We start from the raw sequence: 18,712 nt of genomic DNA, 5'->3' as shown, positions 1-18,712 counted from the left end.
AAAAATAGCAGTTGCTGACATTTCCTCTGAGAAGCAGATGAAATGTAAGGTTTTCCTCTTACCACAAACAGGAACACCAAATTTTGCAAATGACTTCAGGAGGCTCCTGGACCACTGAAACACATTGATGTGGTCTCAGGGGGTCCACAGAGGCCAAGACAGACTCCCTGTGCTGATGGGGAAGGGCCATGGAAGGAATGGCACCAGGGTTTTAAAATACCCAAGCTCAGTTGGGAAATGTGTAAAAATACAAAGTAATTAGTTTTCCATTCTCCCTCCCTCCTCCGTCTCCCTTTTTTCCTCCCTGCTCAAGAATAAATTCTCTATCTTAGTCTTGATCTTTACCTGGATAGAACTAGTGGCTGTTGAGGCTTAAATGTGACCACTTCCAGACAAAATACAGTCAGTTCTGCTATAGTGTGACACATACTTTCCTCAAAATCATTGTACTACACAACATTGCACAACAACAACCACAGAGCTTATGGGGAAAATGAGATTAGGGGCCCGGCACTCCATCAGGTTGTCAGAGACACTTAAAAAAGGTGGTAGAAACCTAATAAAAAATATAGCCGTTTTACACATGTTAAATAGTTAAGAAATACATAGATACTACTATAAGTATGGCACTTTACCTAGAAAAAGGGTTGAAGTTTGTTCACGGGGGTTGACTGTCGCAGCTTGTGAGCTATTGAGAAATGTCAATGGAGGGTTTTCGAGGACGGAACTTTGCAAGCCCAGATGTGGACGAGCATGGCTCATCATACACCTGGTGAACGGAGGCAGCTGGAGGATGTTGGAGGCGTGTGTGCATTTTGTGCATTCCGATACAGCTCAGTTCAGCTGGAGGCAGTTTCCTGCATTCATTTAGCATTTCTGATAGATGAAATCAGATGTAGGCAAACACAAAATTCTTGTTATACTCAAATGTTTCCCTGGTATATTTAATCAATGGAATAAATTTTCACTTTTCACATGAGCATTATAGCAAAACTGACTAAATCTAGATTATAAAAATGATTAGAACTTAAAGCTACTAAGACCCCAATGGAATGATGCCATAAAAGTATCAGTAAGGTTACCTCGAAGCAGATAACATGTAACTCAGTTAAATCTGAGCTTCCTCACTCCCACCCTAAATTTCATCTCAACTAGTGATAAATTCTAGTGAAATGCAAATTTGGCTCCATAACTTTGAAACATACTGTTAATTCTGAGCTAAGCCTTCTTGGTGCTGGGAAGAATTTGTAACAGTATGCACCAGACTTCCTGGAAAATCCTCATTATACATTTATATCCTTATCATCCCACCCCACCTGGCAGCCAACACTAATCTTACTTCCTCTTCTCCACATTCCTTGTGTGCACCCCGCAAAAGCCCAACAAACAAAGTCCAGACTTTATGGGTTCTCTCATGAGCCACTCCTCTCTTTCCCACCTTCTTTTCCGAGAGTAAAGGCTCCAATACATATGGTAATATTTTTTTTAATGCTGCTGTAAAAAATTACCACAGAATCAATGGCTTAAAACAACACAAATTTATTATTTCAGAGTTCTGGAGGTCAGAAGTCTAAAATGAGCTTTATGGGGCTAAAATCAAGGTGTTGCTGAGCTGCACTCCTAGAGGCCCCAAGAAAGAATTTTTTTCCTTGCCTTTTCCATCTTCTAAAGGCTGCCTGTGTTCCCTGGCTTGTAGGCCCCCATCACCCTGACTTCTGCTTCCGTGCTCACATCTTCTCTGACCCTGACCTTCCTGCCTTCCTCTTACAAGGACCCCGTGATTATATTGGGCACACCTGGATAATCTGGGATACTCTCACATCTCAGGACCCCTAATTTATCACATCTTCAAAGTCCCTTTTCTTATTCATAAAGTTAGCCTATTCATAGTTTCCAGGGATTAGCCCATCACACCAGTGGTGATATTCAAAATGCTTTACAACTGATATGCCACTTAAGTCAGGGTGTCTGATTCTCAGAAAGGTCTTGTCATAGTGCTGAAGCAGGACCCTGGAGATCCTGGCACACAGATTGATGTAGAGTAGTGAGGGCTGGGAGGTCTCAGGGAAGGACTGGAGTACGTAGGACATTGAGGAGGCCCTCCAGGGCTGCAAGGAGTGGTTCTCTCTAAGTAGTACGAAAGGCTTTTTTGACATTTTTACAATCAGCTCAGCCACACCTGTGTGTTTTGGCTAACCACTGACCTGTCATGCTCTTTCTTATCCATAATCAACACACAAATTTTCTGGGATTTTAATTTTTTTTAAATTTCTGGGATTTGTATCATGTGCAGCATTCAGCCCTGTTACCTGGAATGTCTATTTAAGGCTCACTGCAACCCTATGATTAAGACCGTATTTAACTTTCTTTTGCATTAACCTACCTGGGGTCAGATGAGCTATTAATTGCTAAGGCCTGGATTTCAATTTAAGCACTTTACTTTAGAAATTGAGCTCTTAGCCACTGTGGTTAGTGTCTATAAGGAGTCTCACATGTCTTTGGGCAGCTAAGGAAAGCATGAAAAAAGACTGCAGACAATGTTGAGGGCCAAGTGGCAATTCTTCGTCCACAGTACTTCATAGGTTTACCCAGAACCCTCCCCTACAGAGTTTAGTGATTATAGGGAGGACCTCCTGATCATATAGTAAGTAACCTGAGTAGCTCTGAATAGATATCCTATGATAAAAAAAAAAAAAAATCATAGTCAAGCAAATCAAGTACATGCAAAGAAAACAATTATAGTAAATGACTGTGTGTAAAAGTTTAGAAAGTACAAACTCCATCTTGGCTATGTAACAGTCTAGCATAAAAGTAGGGTGAGGGCATGCAATGAAATAGATGAAAAATGAGTGAATAAGTAAAATCCACAATCAAGACTTTAATTTGTAAGACCTGCCTGCCTGTGGTACAAATATACTTCTGGTTAGAATGCTATATTTAACTTTTTCAAATGGGTAGAGCAGTAGGGACAGAAGAACATCAGAGAGGAAGATGATAAAACCACTTCTGGACTTTGAGTCTTTTCTAACATCTACCTGGTTGTAGTTAGAATAGTGCTGCACATCACCAGAGGAATTAACATCTAAAAGAAATAAGTAACACTACCTCAAAAGAAAAAGAATCATTTATGGATATTTTTGATTTTGCTACTGAAAAAATTTTGGGTTTGGACAGGAATGAGTATCAGTACCTTTCATACATTTAATTGATGCATTATATGAAAGAGATGGACATTAAAGTGTTTTGTTTTGTTTTGTTTTAAATGAAGGTAGAGTGAGATCCTGATTGGGAGATGGGATGAATTTCTTCAGAATCTCTTGGAATCAATTATGATATATTTAAAAACCACTTTGGTAAAATGTTAGAAGCCAATATTAAAGTACTTTAAAGATGTTCTTGGGAAGAACTGTAAGCAAATCTTACTTTAAACCCTTTAAGCTCATTAAAATCCTAAAATATTCTTGTTAGTTTGGAAAATACCCCCGATATTTAAACTTTCCTAAAATGTAGCCCCTCTCCTACCTTTATGATGGAATACTGGATGATTTCAGTCAAAAGTCATCATTATTACTCTAAGAATAAGTCCTGCAAGAAAGCACATGTTGCCACTTTACTCATTATTGAAGTGCCCTTATGACTGGCTGAGGGAATAGGTAAGATGCTAGGGGAGGCCAAGAAAGAGAGATCAAAGTGTTTTTGTTTACTTTTTTGAAGTTTTGTAGTACCTACTGTTTACCATGCATGCTTCTTGATTCATGCTGAAAATTGGAATTCACCCATTTCTCTTTTTCCTGTCTAAGATGCAGATGGGGCACATTTCGTTGACTCCATCAATCCCTGCCCCCACGCATTAGCACATGCACACGTATACCTAGCCAGTGGAAAAGAAAAAAGAGTTACTCACATTCATCCATTTTACAAAGATTTCCAGGCTGCAATGGGAGGGCTTTACCTCTCCCTGAAGGATGAATAAATAGGTAGCTTTACTGACAACCTGTTCACAGTCAAACTGCAGTGAAAACTGAGACCAAGGTCTTGCTCTACTGGCACTTATGAGATCCAGTGCTGGCAACATGGAGAAGATAGTCATCTGCCTAATGGTCATCTTCTTGGGGACAGTGGCCCATAAATCAAGCATCCAAGAGCCAGATCGTCACTTGCTTAGATTGCGTCAACTTATAGATATTGTTGATCAGCTGAAAGATAATCTGAATGACTTGGTAAGGCCATATTTGTCACAACAAAATTTAAATAATATTCTCCAATTAATATAAAAGGAACTTTTCGACTTATAAAAATAACCCAGAACTAATTTTCTTTTGCTCTAGGACAATGAATCTCTGCCAGCTCCAGAGGATGTAAAGGTAAGACCAGTTGAATTTATTTGTGAAATATATGTGGTACAAGTTTTTAAATCCAATTAAGAAAGGCATTAACATAATTATTTAGGAACCTACTTAATTTTAATGAGTTTGGGGGTTTAATAGTTAGTAAAATAGTTATTTTTATTTTGATCAAACATTCATTGGTTTACCAACAAGCCAACCAATAAAACACTGCATATATAAACATATAAAAATATATTTTTAATCTCCAAATATCTCTAAGAGTACTTCCAAGTAGTATTGTTGTGACAGAATAACAAAACTATACTATGATCAGTTTCTGAACAATAACCAACTAACTACATTGTAAGAGCCCTTGTGTGTGAAACTTATTCAGCCCTCCTTGGCAAGCCTATCTAAGACATAGAGACACACCCTGGAAGAAGCAGAATTCACCTTTTAGTGAAAAGAAAGAAAGACAATAAAGAAAAGACAGAAAGGAAGAAAAGGAAAGAAAGGAAGGAAGGAAGGAGGGAGAGAGGGAAAGGAAGAGAGAGAAGGCACAACAAGGAAAAATGGTAGAATGGCAATCAGGGCTGTCCTTTAGAATATAATTCCCATATACCTTGGCCTCAGTGAGTCTTGTCTTTGGCCTTTGGAGAGGTCCTTCAAAAGGACTATTTTCACAAACTCATCCCATTCTCTTAAGCCATTTAAATCCACTAGGTCCATTAGGTCCATTAGGTCCCAGGAAGAAAGCATCTAGGATATAGTTCAAGAGTGCTCCGTGCTGATCTTTTCCTTAGTAACTTTGCTCTAGTCTTCACGTCAGGTAACCTGAGGAGATAAATGCAATTGGGGAAATGTTTTCATTGTCACAGACCTTTAAGTGCATAAATGAGAGTTACAATAAAAGTGCTACCAGTAATTAGGACACTACAAAGGGGAGGCATAAAAAGATACATTGCAGAGAAAACAATTATCGTAAATGACTATGTGTAAAAGTTTAGAAAGTGAATGAGTCACAACTATTGCTTTTCTCTAAAATTCACTCTCTAGCTCTGAACCTAACCACTCTCATTTACTAGGCCCTTTTCTAATAAGCAGCATCTAAAATGAAAGTAGCACATTCAGCTTATTGGAAAGACTTTTCCAATAAGTGAGAATATTCTTAATCATGACCTAATTATCAAAATATGCATTTTCAGCATCTCACTCATTTTATTTAACTGCTGTGGTTAGAGTCCTTTTGCACCAGCCCTGTCTATAAGTTGCAAAATGAAAAATAGGGAAGATTTCCCATTTTCTAACTTGAATTGATTCAGTAGGTACATCCTTTGTTAAGTATCTATGCTTTGTTGAAGATAGAGATTTTTTTTGTTTTTGTTTTACATCATAACAAGATTTTTTTTTCTTGGTGACACTGTATCTATCTGACAATCTTATCCAACAATGCTGATTATGATACAAGTAAGAAATGGTGTAACTAATCTTTAAACTATGTTGGCAGGCAAACTTAGGAAGAAAAAAATAGTTAAAGGCCACAGTAGCTTTATATCAAGTTTTTCAGGGCTAGCATGAAAGCAGGGTCTATAAGATATTTGAAAAGACTAAAATGCTTAAGGAAAATAAATTCATTTACATGTTGCATGTAAATGTTGCTACAAATAGTGATCATCTCCCATCCATAATTGGCTTTGCCAGGCATCATTCTCTTTCTTTCTAATTACATAACCAGTGGTCCTCAACTGATAATGACTTTACCCCCTGAGAACATCTGACTTTGGAGAAATTTTTGGTTGTCACAATTGTGTATAGGGGACTGCTTTCTATTGGCATCTAGTAGTTAGAGGCCGAAGGTGCTACTAAACATCCTAGAATGCACAGGACAGTCCTAACAACAAAGAATTATCTAGCCCAAAATGTCAATAGTGTTGTTACTGAGAAACCCTAAACCTGGTTTGTGTGTAGGGTAAGGTAATCTCCACTAAGACTTTCTAGTGTGACTGGCCAGGCCTTTCTGTGAGAGGGGTTAAAATAAGCTATATGGAGGTAAATATTTTCAAACACTCAGTTGCAAAACAACAAAGCCAAATGTGCTCCCTTGCAAAAGCAGCACTTGACTGTTCTCTGTTTGTTACTCTTGCTTTCGACTTCTGTACTTCTCCCTCTGTTCGCAATACTAATGTAGGACACATAACTCTTCATGTTATCATGGGTTCGAGGATGAAGGAATCACAGTCTTGCCCTCATAGTTTGTTGCCACCAAGGCACAGCAAAGGAAAATAACAGTGATACTCCCAGATGGTGGTGCTATGCATGATTTTGGGTTCATCCTTAAACCCTGTAAGTGACAGAGCACCAAGGCTCCCTGAAGCAAGGTTAATCTCTTCATGCCCCTTTTCAGTACATCCTTAAGGCAGTTAGCAGGACAGCTCCTCCACTTCTTTTCCTCTTTGAGGCTGCCTTTGATGTGCACCCAAAACCAAATCCAACAGTTCTTTGTCCTGGACCCCACATCGCCAAGGCCCACTCTGCTGCTTGCAGAAAGCACAAAGCAACATACCACACTGCTTATTGACACAGGTGAACAAGGAAAGGCAGGGGAGACAGCACAGCCTGTCAGTATGTGTATCAGCATCCAGATGCCATTCAGAGGCTTTCAGAAAATCTTTCTCAGGTATAAAATCTTTCATCACTGATCATGACCATTCCTGGCAACATCAAGGGAGTTCATTTGGTAGGGCCCCTCTACTTCTTTGGAACATAACTTTCTTTCAACATACATATGTAAATGTTAACTCAGCAAAATGGGCTTCTGTGAGAAATGCTGGTTTTTCAGATCATCACGGATGAAGCAGTTAGTGTTTTCAGTTTCAGCTGGAAAATTTACCTCTTTAAATATGAATATTATTTTTTTCCAGTAAGTTAAGCCGGTTGTGGTCAAAAAGAAGAGAAAAGAAAAAACTTCAACAAACATGAACATGTGGTTTTCAAGGAAAAAAAAGTGCTATAATTAACATTTATAAATAGTTTCTATTAAATAAGCATTTTGGCAAACATATGGAAAGGATATTACCTTGCCCTTATGAGAGAGGCAAGCTGCTCTGATATAAGGAAACCAGATAAGCTGGTTTTTGGCTTGTGGCTATGTATGCAAAGCAAACCTGATGGGGTTGTATCTTAAAGATGCATGTTATTAATCAACATTCATACTGGGTAAGCATATGAGTTGGAAAATGTAAAGCAGGCCAGATGCTATTTTCAGCTGATTGTCCATGAGAAGACTCAGGTAAGTTTGTTATATATGGGACTGCCCTTGTAGGGACTGAGAGAGATTGAGGTTTCTGGTTATACGGCAGTGACTTCCACACACATTAATGCAATGAGGATACAGCAACTATGGTAGGGCGGGCTGGGGATTGGAGAGCATATTACACATACATTTGCCGAAAGAAAAAAGAAACTTGGATACAAGTTCTTAGATGAGCATTAAAATGTTTGCAACAAGTCAGTTTAAATTTTGTTCTTCCAATAAACTCCATTTTATTTTTAGTTTGATTTTTAAGATTTTTTTGACTTATTCACTACTCACTACTTATTTGGCTAAACCAAGAGACAAGGTTTTGACTCTCGTTCTGTCCACTTCTCCATTCTTTGAGATACTACCCTTAATTTCTAAGGAGCGGTCTTCCCTCCCATTGGTTGGCCAAGTCTCAAATTCTGTTCCTTGACTTCTTGACTCAGGCAGAATCCTACTCTAACTGATCCAAGAATGTGAATAGGATTTTAGAAGAGTCATGTGTAGTATTTCACAGGTATAATGAATCTTAGATACGGAATAGGTCATCAAAGGTCAAAGCCACTTCCTTTCCCCAAAGTAGGGGTTTTGACTCATTTATTTCATTTGTCAACTCCACACCTATTTATTAAGCATTCACCAACAATGAAACACGATGCCAGGTATTGTACAAGATCAGAAGATGCTTGAGACAGGTCACCGTTAGATGCTCTCATGTATACTGTAGAGAGAGAGAAAGAAAAAAAACAAATAAAATTGATTGTTAATTGTACTACAGTGTATCTCACCCAAAGCTGCAAATAGGCACAGTGTAACTTTTAGAAAACTTGTTCTAAAACCAAACCAACTCTCCCCCACAAAACAAGAAGATCCTGCCTACCACCCAGACTTCAAATGGAATTAGGAATAAAGAGCTATGGAAAAGTGAGGCTCTTCCCTCTTGACTGTGAGGCAGGACTATGGTCTCTCTTCCCTAATATGAGGTGATATTTCAAATGTCAGGTGCCTCCTTCTCTTCAGCTCAAAGATTAAGTATGATGTGAACTTATTGCTCATCATCTGCTGAAATAAATGTGATCTAATACATTGTAGTAGAGGTAGAAAAAGAGGATTGGGAAGATCATTTTTACTTTCTGAATAACTTTTGTTAACATATATACAAATTATTTCTCTTTCAGAAACATTGTGAGTGGTCAGCTTTTTCATGTTTTCAGACGGCCCAACTAAAGGCAGCAAATACAGGAGGCAACGAGCAGAAAATAAAAGTATTAACGAAACAGCTGAAGAGGAAACTACCTCTCAAAAATGCAGACAAAAGACAGATACACAGACCAGTAAGATTGTTATTTGTTATCTATCTTATTTGTACTTATTAACTATGTCTCTTACATGATGTAACACACACACACAAACACACTTGGAGCCAGAGATTCTGGTGCTTTTCTTCCAGTTACATGTCATCATATATGGTGTATTTTGAGAAGTGGAGTCACCTCTTCCAAATCCACAGACTTAGAAGTGCCCAGAAATTCTAGAGTTTTCTAAAAGTCCCTGGTAGCTAGAAGAAATCTCTTTAACTTCCCAAGGTGAGGAAGTCGCTAGGTAGAGAATCCAATTGTGACTTGCTAGTTAAATATTATTCTCTCATTTCTCTCAAGTCACATATAACTCGTATTCTTATTAACAGATCCCAGTTTTTGCACAAGAAAGGAGATAGCCTACAAAAGACTAAGAAAAGTCTCAAACTTGGCCGCCTTCTCTTAAATAAATATTATTGTCCTGTACAATCATAGAATCAATACTACATTTAAATAGATAGACTTATTTGGCTGGAGAATTTTAATAGTCCCTGGTTTTAGGAGGTCCTACAAGGTATACCCTCTTGTATATCTCTTCTTATGTCAATTCATAAGCAATGCTGATACTCTCATGACTAACTCAAGAATTAATAGAAACCAGTGGATAAACACATAAGATAAATTGCTCCAAAATATTTTTTAATCAGTTCTCTCTCCACCAAGGAATTTCATGTGTGATTAAAATGAAATCTTAATGGCTTTTATTTTCTTTAATTGCTTGGCCAGGTTGCAATGTTAAGAGTATCCCTCTAAAACTTTTCCAGACAGAAAGGGGCTGAGCCTGTGTTTGCAACCTAATAGCAAAGACTCATGAAATGGCAGTGCTGGCATTGAGCTTAGAACTATCTAGTTAAACACCTTCAATTGGTAGATGGGAAAATGAGACCTACAGAGGTTAAGTGATTATCCTAGCCCCACAAATACTAAGTGGTAGAATGAGAACTAGCACTTCTATCATCTAACTTTCAGTCAAATGCTCTCACCACAACATCAAACTGACTTAGAGATGCTGAATATCAAGCAGTGGCCTGGTGTTTGCTCTCAAAAAGAATAAGGATATGGGCACCTGGGTGGCTCAGTGGGTTAAGCCACTGCCTTCGGCTCAGGTCATGATCTCAGGGTCCTGGGATCAAGTCCCACATCAGGCTCTCTGCTCAGCAGGGAGCCAGCTTCCCTCTCTCTCTCTGCCTGCCTCTCTGCCTACTTGTGATCTATCTCTGTCAAATAAATAAATAAAATCTTAAAAAAAAAAGAATAAGGATAAAGAAAAAAACCCTAGAATTTAAAAATATATATATAAGCGGGTAATACACATATGAAATTTGTTCACTCTCCCTATAATCAACTAAATACAAGTTAAGGAAATCCTACTTCTATCCAATTAAAAATTTTAACAATACCCAACAATAGTAAGTATGGTCTGCATGAACAGAGGTAAACCTTTTTCACAACATACATCAAGAGAATTATTTTTATTCCTTTAATTTAGTAATTCTACTTCTAGAATTCTATCAAATAAAATAGATGCATATAAAATTATTCAGAAATGTTCTTGCAGTATTGTATGTAATAGTGAAAAGTTAGAACAATCTATGTGTCCAAAAATAGTAATAAGTTTGATACAATGTTGGAATACAAAGCAACCATTATGTATCATATTTTCGAAGAATATTTAACATGCAGGAAATGCTTGTTATATGTTGAGTGTAAATAAAGCAAATTACCATCAAGTTAAAAAACATAAATGCAAATTGTAAAAACCATTACTGGAAGGATATACATCAAAAGATTGCATGGTTATCTCTGAGGATAGGATTACAAGTAATTTTTCCCATTGTTTTCTTCCTGAACAATTTTATGTGCGTCTTGAATTTTTTTCAGTGAACATGATTTATATTTCTAATTGGAAAAAAAAATTTTAACTGAACACTTTAATAAGTAGGAAAAATGTTTTAAAGGAGAATATTATTCTTTCATTGATTTCTAGACATGCCCCTCATGTGATTCTTATGAGAAAACACCACCCAAAGAATTCCTAGAAAGACTGAAATCGCTCATCCAAAGGGTATGTAGCTGCAATTATGTTTGATTTTCTACTTTGTATTTATCTACCCAGATTGCTGCTTATGTTTGTGTTACTCATGGTATATTATTTCCACAGATGATTTATCAGCATCTCTCCTAGAACACATGGAATATGAGGTTCCTGAGGATCTAACTTGAAGCTGGACACTATATTACATACTCTAACACAGTAGTGAATCTCACTTCTTGGTTTCTAAATGGAGGAGTACAATGTATTAGTGATGGGGAGAAAGACTCAGATAAGTGTTCAAAGTCAGGATTATTTCCCCCCAATTACAATGCAGTATTTCAGTTTGATCCACATGGTTTGTTTTGATCAACTTGAAAAAGCTTTCTACTCAATTAGAGTTTGATTTCCTCTGTTATGGTTTCTATGGTTTCTAAAATTTTTACTTGATATTATTGCCCAACTATGATATTCCTTTATTGGTGGAAAAGCTTAAAATTTTTAGCCAAAAATCTAATTTGGGAACTTACTGATCTTATACTTACCTTGATCTTGATTACCACAAGAATGAGGTCTCTGATGATCATAACTTAAGTTATACACCTTTGTTCAAGCTGAGAAATACAGAAGCATATAGTCAAGATGAGAAGTTGGTCTTTATTCTTTTAAGGAAATGAAAACCTAGTGTTTAGAAATGTAAATCTGAAGAGTTTACTTTTTATCTCAGACTATCTAATGTATAAATATATAGTTTATTTATGTGCCAAGGGATAGTTTTATTAGATGGCTACAAAAAAGTCTTATTCCTTTATTGGGATTTATCAAAAATATTTAAATGCTATAGATATGAATGTATTTATGGAATACACTCTTTAATCTTTTTTTCTTTGAGTGGGATTAATAGTACCTTTCCCAGTTCAAGTGCCCTTATAAGCTAACATTTTAAGCTTGTGGAAATGGCAATTAAAACCTACAGAGGGCATATATCAGGTGGTCTTCTGAAACAAAATACATTTGAAAAGTCTTGTAGCTCTCATCTCAAATTGTTATAATGTTTGTATGGGAGTGAGCTAGTAACTCCAAATGTCTGTCACCTTTCTTTCTTCATTTCTTTTCTTTCTCCTTTTTAAAGTGACAGACACCTTGTGCTCGCATGCTTTGCATAAGACAAATTCAATCATCTATATAAGATCAAAATCAGGAGACAAATCAAGAAGCCAAGACTCCTGTCCTCATAGAAAACAGACCTTGCATAAACATTCCAAACTTTCAACCATGGATAGTAAGAATAAGAAACCTGCTCTAATTGCCATTTCATATCAACTCCAGCAGAGTTTATTTAAATATTAAGTTAAAAACTCTAGAAAAATAAAATTTTTGCCAGAACATTATAAGCTATTTGAGAATCTCTTATTGTTAAAATGGCTGTGAATGTGCAAGAGGATGTGGGATGGGAAACACTGTATGTTCTGAGAAGAGAAAATGATCTACTTAAAAGTCTTTTAAAAACAAGTAACAGATAAATTTGAAGTTCTGAAAGATACATTAGCCATCAATGATTTCATCAACTCTCAATGAAATGTTGTATCGTCAGAAACAAGGCATTCTGCTTTACAATTTTTAAAATGTTATTCCAGAGGGGTCATGTAAACAATGACAATGATAACACGCATGGAGAGCCTGCCTATGTGTGAAATGGTGCCAGCCCAGACTGCTGGGATAAAAGTAGAAAGCGGCCGCAAAGTTAACTAGGAAAGGGTGAAGTCTGTATTTCTTGTTTCTGGCTTTATAGTTGTTGACTTCTTTGACACTGTGATTTTATATTTAAAATAATGTATTTATTTTGGTGTGTTTACTGTTAAAAATCTCTGTTCTAATCCTTTGACCGGAGATTCTACCTTAGAAATAAAAATAATTTAATGGGGTGTTGGTTAAGAGCCTTCACTAAGCGGAGTTTAAAGACTCAGGTAAAGATCCTAACAACACCCCAAGAAAAGCACTGCATTGGAACAAACAAGATGAAGTAAGACTTGAACAGCTCCATCTTCACTGCTCCGTGTTCAAGGTTTACCCAGCCCTCAAAAGGGATATAAGGCTTACCTATAAACATTATTGTCATGATTCAGGAGGCCTGAAATTCTGCTGGCTGTGAAATCATGGTCACTTGCTTAAATTTTCGCGGTTTCTATTTCCTTCTCTATAGAATGAGGGTGTTGGATTGAATCTTTAAAGTCTGTTCTGCCTTTTTTTTAGAGTTTTATGTGTTTTTGAGTCTCTAAAATTCTGGATACTCTTATGGGAACATCTGACCATACTTTTGAGTAGAAGTTTAACTGAATCTAAAGTTCAGTTACACAATCTAATTCAATTGCATTTGTAACAAGACTCATTGCAGGAACAAAAGAGATGTTCCGAACAAACAAAAGGAAGGAAGGAAGAAAAGAAAGACAGAAAAGCATTGCAGTAGGTCACAGAAATTCAGGGAAAATCAATCATGATTTTTACTATTGTAGCAGAAAGTGTCTTCTTTGGACACGTATAAAGTTGTAGCATTATTATTCTATATTATTGCTCTGTTGTATTTACATTTGCATCCGAGAATTTAGTTTTAATGCAAACTATGTACTTTATAACTTAATAATTATTTATTATATATTTGGTTTTAAATGTTTATGTTCATGGCTTCTTATTTAAGACTTGATCATATTAAATACTTCCCAGTCAGTACAACGGTCTTTGTGATTCCCTGGAAACCCTTAATTCAATAGCCTAAGTAGAAAATAAAAGGTGATTCTCAGTTTCTGGGAGCATATTGTTTTTATATGTATCTTCTCTCCTTACATACTTCACTGAAATGGAATCTTGGACTCCTGTCTCTCTACCTTAAGGATACCACTTCCTTTTGCAACTCTCCCAAATGTATGGCAACTCCTGGAAGACTTGAAGATATCCTTCCCAATGCCTGTTATGTGCACACTCTTATTTAAAACTCTTTCCTGCTTTGACATTTATTCCATATAGCTTTTCTCTTTCCTTACTTGTCATTGATGATTGTCCTCTCCTGGTCACTCCTTCATCTTTTCTGGGGAGTTAGGCATATTCCTTCCTTGAATTCAACTTCTGCAATTATCTTGGGTAACTTCAGTGCCCATGGGGATGATTCCACCAATGCCACAACTTCCCAGAACCTTGACTACCTCAATTCCAAACACCTACATCTTTTATTCCATCATCATCCCATTCCCATAGCCATGTGTCAGACTTTATTGCCTAAAACTATTCTCTATATGCTATCCTTACATATCTAAAGTCATCACCTGCTAGTCTCCTAGTTCTCAAACTTCCTTACTTCTACCACATTTATCTCAAGACTCCATCATAATAGCCAGGACTTTACCCTCAGTTTATTAATTCCCCTTTGTTGTCCCCCACCCCTCTCCAGAAATTAGGTCTCTGATCAGTCCCTTGAACTTCAGATTCAGCAATCGTCTCAAGTAGCTGCCTACGAACACCCTACCTAACTGTCCTAATCTTGGTCCCCTATTCCAGCTTTGGACACAAGCTGGCCTCTCATCTTTGGGGACACTTTCAAACTTCTCTATCTGGCTTACTAGAATTACTTTCCCACTTCATGCTTAGCTCTGAATACTCATGTGCTTTCAGTATCTGCCTCCACCTATTCTAGTCCACAGGATAGTCCAGGAATAGCCTCACCTCATATGGAGGGGAGAGATTTGAATCACAGTTAAGCTCATTGAAACAGTAGTCTCTGCATATGTCTATACTCCCTCAACTTCTATTCATTCATTCATTAAATCACTATAGTCTTATTTCTAACATCCTACACCTTATCACTATATCAAAAATTTCCCTTTGTCAGGTCAATGATGACCTTCAAATTACCCAGCTCACAAATGTGTCTAAGTCCTCATCTTACTTGATCTTATCATGGATTTTGCTACCTTTACTCATTCTATTTTTTCCTTCTTTGACTCTGGAGGGTCCTCCTTCTCCTGGTTCTTATCTTACCTCTCTGACTATGCATTCTCAATGCCAGCTGTTGGTTTGCTTTCCTGTATCCTCCCCTTAGAAGTGGATGTTCCTAAGGATTCTTTCCTGGCCGCCTTTTCACTTTAAACCTCTTCCCTCAACAGTCTAATGGATTCTTGGTGCTTTAACCAGCCCTCACCCCCTGCCCACTGTATGTTGCTGACTCACAAATCTATAGGTAAAGGCCATCTCTCTCTGCTTATTCCCAGGCCTCTATATCCAACTTCTCCCTGAAGATTTCCATCTCTATTCTCTAGGCCCTTCAGCTCAACATGCCAAAATTGATCTCATCACTGTTTCCCACTTGCATGACCTCCTCTATTTTTCAGTGTTCCCTAATCCTAATGGGAATGTATCTTCAGCCTCCCAGACTCTCCCTTCTCTTTCATTCACTAAAACCAACTGGTCATTGGACCCTGCTATTTCTGTCTCTTAAGTACATCCTTTCTTTTCTCTACCATCCTCTGCCTACTCCCTCTGCCATCATCTTAGTGCAGGCTCTCAACAATGGTTATAACTTTTGATTGGGTTTCTGGCCTCTTGTCTTTTCCTCTTTCCAATCTATCTCTGGATGGCCACCAGAATATCTTATAAAATGTAACTCTGATCAATCACAGTTTCTCCTTATTTAAAGCCCTTCTCTGGTTCTTCTTTGGAGCAAATCCTAGGTCCAAACCTGGGCATGTATGACACTTCATCATTTGCTCCACTCAGCTCCCAGCCTCTTTTCACCTTGAACTTCAAAATTCTAGCCAGTCCAATCTGTTTCTAGTTCCCTGTACATGCCAGGCTGTTTCATTCTTCTGTGCCTTTGCTCTTGTAATGTCCTCTCCTTGGAATATTACTCCTCAACACCCAGAAAAGCCCTCATGCATCTGTCAATATTCAACTTAGTCATCAATTCCTCCAGGATTTCCATCAGCATCTTACTCTATCTCTGTGACAATGTTAATCTCTTCCCACTTTTAGAACTTTAACATACTTTGGTTATTTATATTATTTTGATATACACACATTTATTGAATAATACATCTGTTTCCCTTTCCAGAACATAAGTCTCTTTGTAGAAGGAACTGCATCTTGCTAGCACAGTGCCTTATATATAATAGATAATGTATAGTAGAAAACAAATATTTACAAAATTGAATTGAACCAAATACAAAATACATAATTATGCATTGAAATTTTCCTTGGCATCTCTCTTTCTCTTATCCATTGAATCTGATTAACAGCAAAGCCAGTCAACTCTGTTTTCAAATATCTCTAGATGCCAACCACCTGTCACCATCTCCAGATTCCACTTAGCTCAACACCACCACAATCTTTCAATTAGATGATTGTAATACTTTCCTAAATAGTTTTCCTGATTTTGTTCTTGCTTCTCACCAAAATCTATCTGCAACAAGCAATTTGAATGATCTTTTAAACACTGGAGTATGTCACCCTTAGCTCAAAACCTTCTAATGGCTCTCACCTCATTCAGGATAAAGCCTGAGTCCTACAACAAGGGCTACATGGTCATGTCACCTCAACCTCCCACCTCTCTCACCTCATTTTCACTGTTCTTATTCAACTCAAGCCACATCGACACTCTTTCCATTCTTCAACACTCCAGGAACACTCCCACTTAAGGCAGTTGCATTTCTTGTTTCTTCTGTTTGGAATGCTCTCCTGCCAAATGTCCACATGGTCCATTCCCTCCCCTCCTTCATGTCTTTCCTCAATCAGGTCTACTTTGACTATCATCTTCTTTTAAATTGCAACTCTCCTAAATACCACCGCTTTATTTTTCTCCATAGCACTTACCACCCTCAACATATAGATTTTTATAGTTTATGTATTTATTGTCTCTGTCTCCCACCAGAATGTTAGCTCAGTATGGGTAGAGGTTTTTGTTTGTTTTGTTCACTGCTATATAACTAGCACCTAAAACAATGCCTTGAACATAGAATGAAATCATGAAAAATTTGTAGAAAGAATTAGTGTGTTCTATAATAGCTGGCACTGGAGTTCTCCTGCAGGGTTTTAATTCCCAACACATGGTTTGCTTCTTCATTATTATGCAAGTCATGTATGATTGGATTTTTTCTTTTATAGCTTCTCCCTGACCTCTGGGTACTTTGTATTTTCTGTAAATTTATTTCCATCCTCTTATCCAATGTGACACACCTCTTCTATATTTTCTAAATGATATCCCTTAATAAAAAAAATGCAAAGCATTCATATAACCACTTGTGAGTCTCTAAATATGTCTTTTTCTTTCTTTGAAAAATATTTTATTTATTTATTTACTTATTTATTTGAGAGAGAGAGAAAAAGAGAGAGAGCAAGAGCGCAAGCAGGGAGAGGCAGAAGGAGAAGCAGATTCCCCACTGTAAAAATGTTTTTTCTACCTTCATTCATAATAAAATATTATTTTCAAGAAAGTTCCTTGTATGTTACTAATTATTTTATTTTTTCACTTTTATTTTTTGAATTTTTCTTTATTCATTCATTCTGAATGAGGTGATAAAGTGCTCTAGAGAAGAAAAGCAGAGAAAGGGAATGGGTGGGGGGCATGTGTGGGGCAAATGAGGAGAAAAAATTTTTTTAAAGATTTATTTATTATTTTATTTATTATTTGAGAGTGAGAGAGAGAGAGAAAAAAAAAGAGTTGGGGGAGTGGCAGAGGGAGACAATCCTCAAGCAGACTCCCTGCTGAGTGTGGAGCCAGTTGCAGGGCTTGATCTCAAGACCCATGAGATCATGACCTGAGCCAATACCAAGACGGGGATGCCCAACTAACTGAGCTACCCAGAAGCCCCTGAGGAGAAGAGTAGAATGAAAATCTTTAACCAGTGAACTCTTTTGTTACTTCCAGTGAGTTTAAGTGAGGAATACTACAAAGGTGAGCAGCAGTCACATGAAAGAGAATTCTTTGAGGAGCAGTGTTGAAACAGACTTAGTTCAAATGAATAATCTAACAAATGTCAACAAATTGGCAAGTACTTTTCAGTTCTGGCATGCATTATAGTCATCTAGAGCTTATACCAAAAAAAAAAAAAAAAAATATATATATATATATATATATATATATATATATATATATATATAAAACTGGGTATTTAATTAAAATAAAATTAGAATGTCTGAGGACCTGGTCATTAATATTTTTAAAACTCTCTAGGGGATTCTAGTGTGTAGTCAGAGCTAAGAACCACAGAAGGAATCAAGCAATGCTGACACATTATGGCTAGGAGAGACAGATGATATATATACTACAAAATTATGAGTACATTCGTGTACATTTTCCAGATCATTATCTTTTTACAACAATTTAATTCTCTCTGAGACCTTAACAGCAAAGACAACACTCAAAAGATGAGCTTACTTTTTTTTTTTTTTAATAACAGAATGACAATTTTGGAGATATTTTAAATAAGATTAATTATTTGTTTAAAAGAGGAATATTAGGGGTGCCTGGGGGGCTCAGTAAGTTAAGCCTCTGCCTTCAGCTTGGGTCAAGATCTCAGGGTCCTGCGATCGAGCTCAGAGATCGGTCTCTCTGTTCAGTGGGGAGCCTGCTTCCCCATCTCTCTGCCTGCCTCTCTGCCTACTTGTGATCTTTCTCTCTTTGTCAAATAAATAAATAAAATCTTTAAAAAAT

At 37.1% G+C, this 18,712-nt stretch overlaps 1 protein-coding gene and 1 long non-coding RNA gene across 3 annotated transcripts in view; one reads left to right on the top strand and one right to left on the bottom strand.

Annotated features, from left to right (window-relative positions):
• The window catches only part of LOC132014412 (uncharacterized), a 75,080-nt gene that overhangs the window by 18,955 nt on the left and 37,413 nt on the right, over window positions 1–18,712 (bottom strand). Inside the window, exons 2-7 of one of the 2 annotated variants that reach the window (XR_009403315.1) lie at window positions 11,562–11,630; window positions 8,248–8,347; window positions 4,951–5,162; window positions 3,730–3,871; window positions 3,523–3,585; window positions 636–876 (exon numbers count right to left, since the gene is read on the bottom strand). This is a non-coding gene — a long non-coding RNA (uncharacterized LOC132014412). The remainder of the gene's footprint in view (window positions 1–635; window positions 877–3,522; window positions 3,586–3,729; window positions 3,872–4,950; window positions 5,163–8,247; window positions 8,348–11,561; window positions 11,631–18,712) is intronic. The other variant, XR_009403316.1, reaches the window with a different exon arrangement.
• On the top strand, window positions 4,053–11,169 carry IL21 (interleukin 21). Its single transcript, XM_059395418.1, has 5 exons — window positions 4,053–4,220; window positions 4,329–4,364; window positions 8,805–8,960; window positions 10,972–11,049; window positions 11,146–11,169. Exons 1-5 carry the CDS (start codon window positions 4,053–4,055, stop codon window positions 11,167–11,169), a joined length of 462 nt encoding a protein of 153 aa, XP_059251401.1.

The sequence above is a fragment of the Mustela nigripes genome, chromosome 1 (genome assembly GCF_022355385.1).
Source record: "Mustela nigripes isolate SB6536 chromosome 1, MUSNIG.SB6536, whole genome shotgun sequence".
In the NCBI taxonomy this organism is placed as follows: Eukaryota; Metazoa; Chordata; class Mammalia; order Carnivora; family Mustelidae; genus Mustela; species Mustela nigripes.
This window is presented reverse-complemented; position numbering and strand designations above follow the sequence as displayed.

Coding starts and splice junctions, on each gene's coding strand:
- IL21 (XM_059395418.1), top strand. CDS start 4,053: ATGAGATCCAGTGCTGGCAACATGGAGAAGATAGTCATCTGCCTAATG. Junction 4,221..4,328: donor AAGATAATCTGAATGACTTG/GTAAGGCCATAT, acceptor CTTTTGCTCTAG/GACAATGAATCTCTGCCAGC. Junction 11,050..11,145: donor TGAAATCGCTCATCCAAAGG/GTATGTAGCTGC, acceptor TTATTTCCACAG/ATGATTTATCAGCATCTCTC.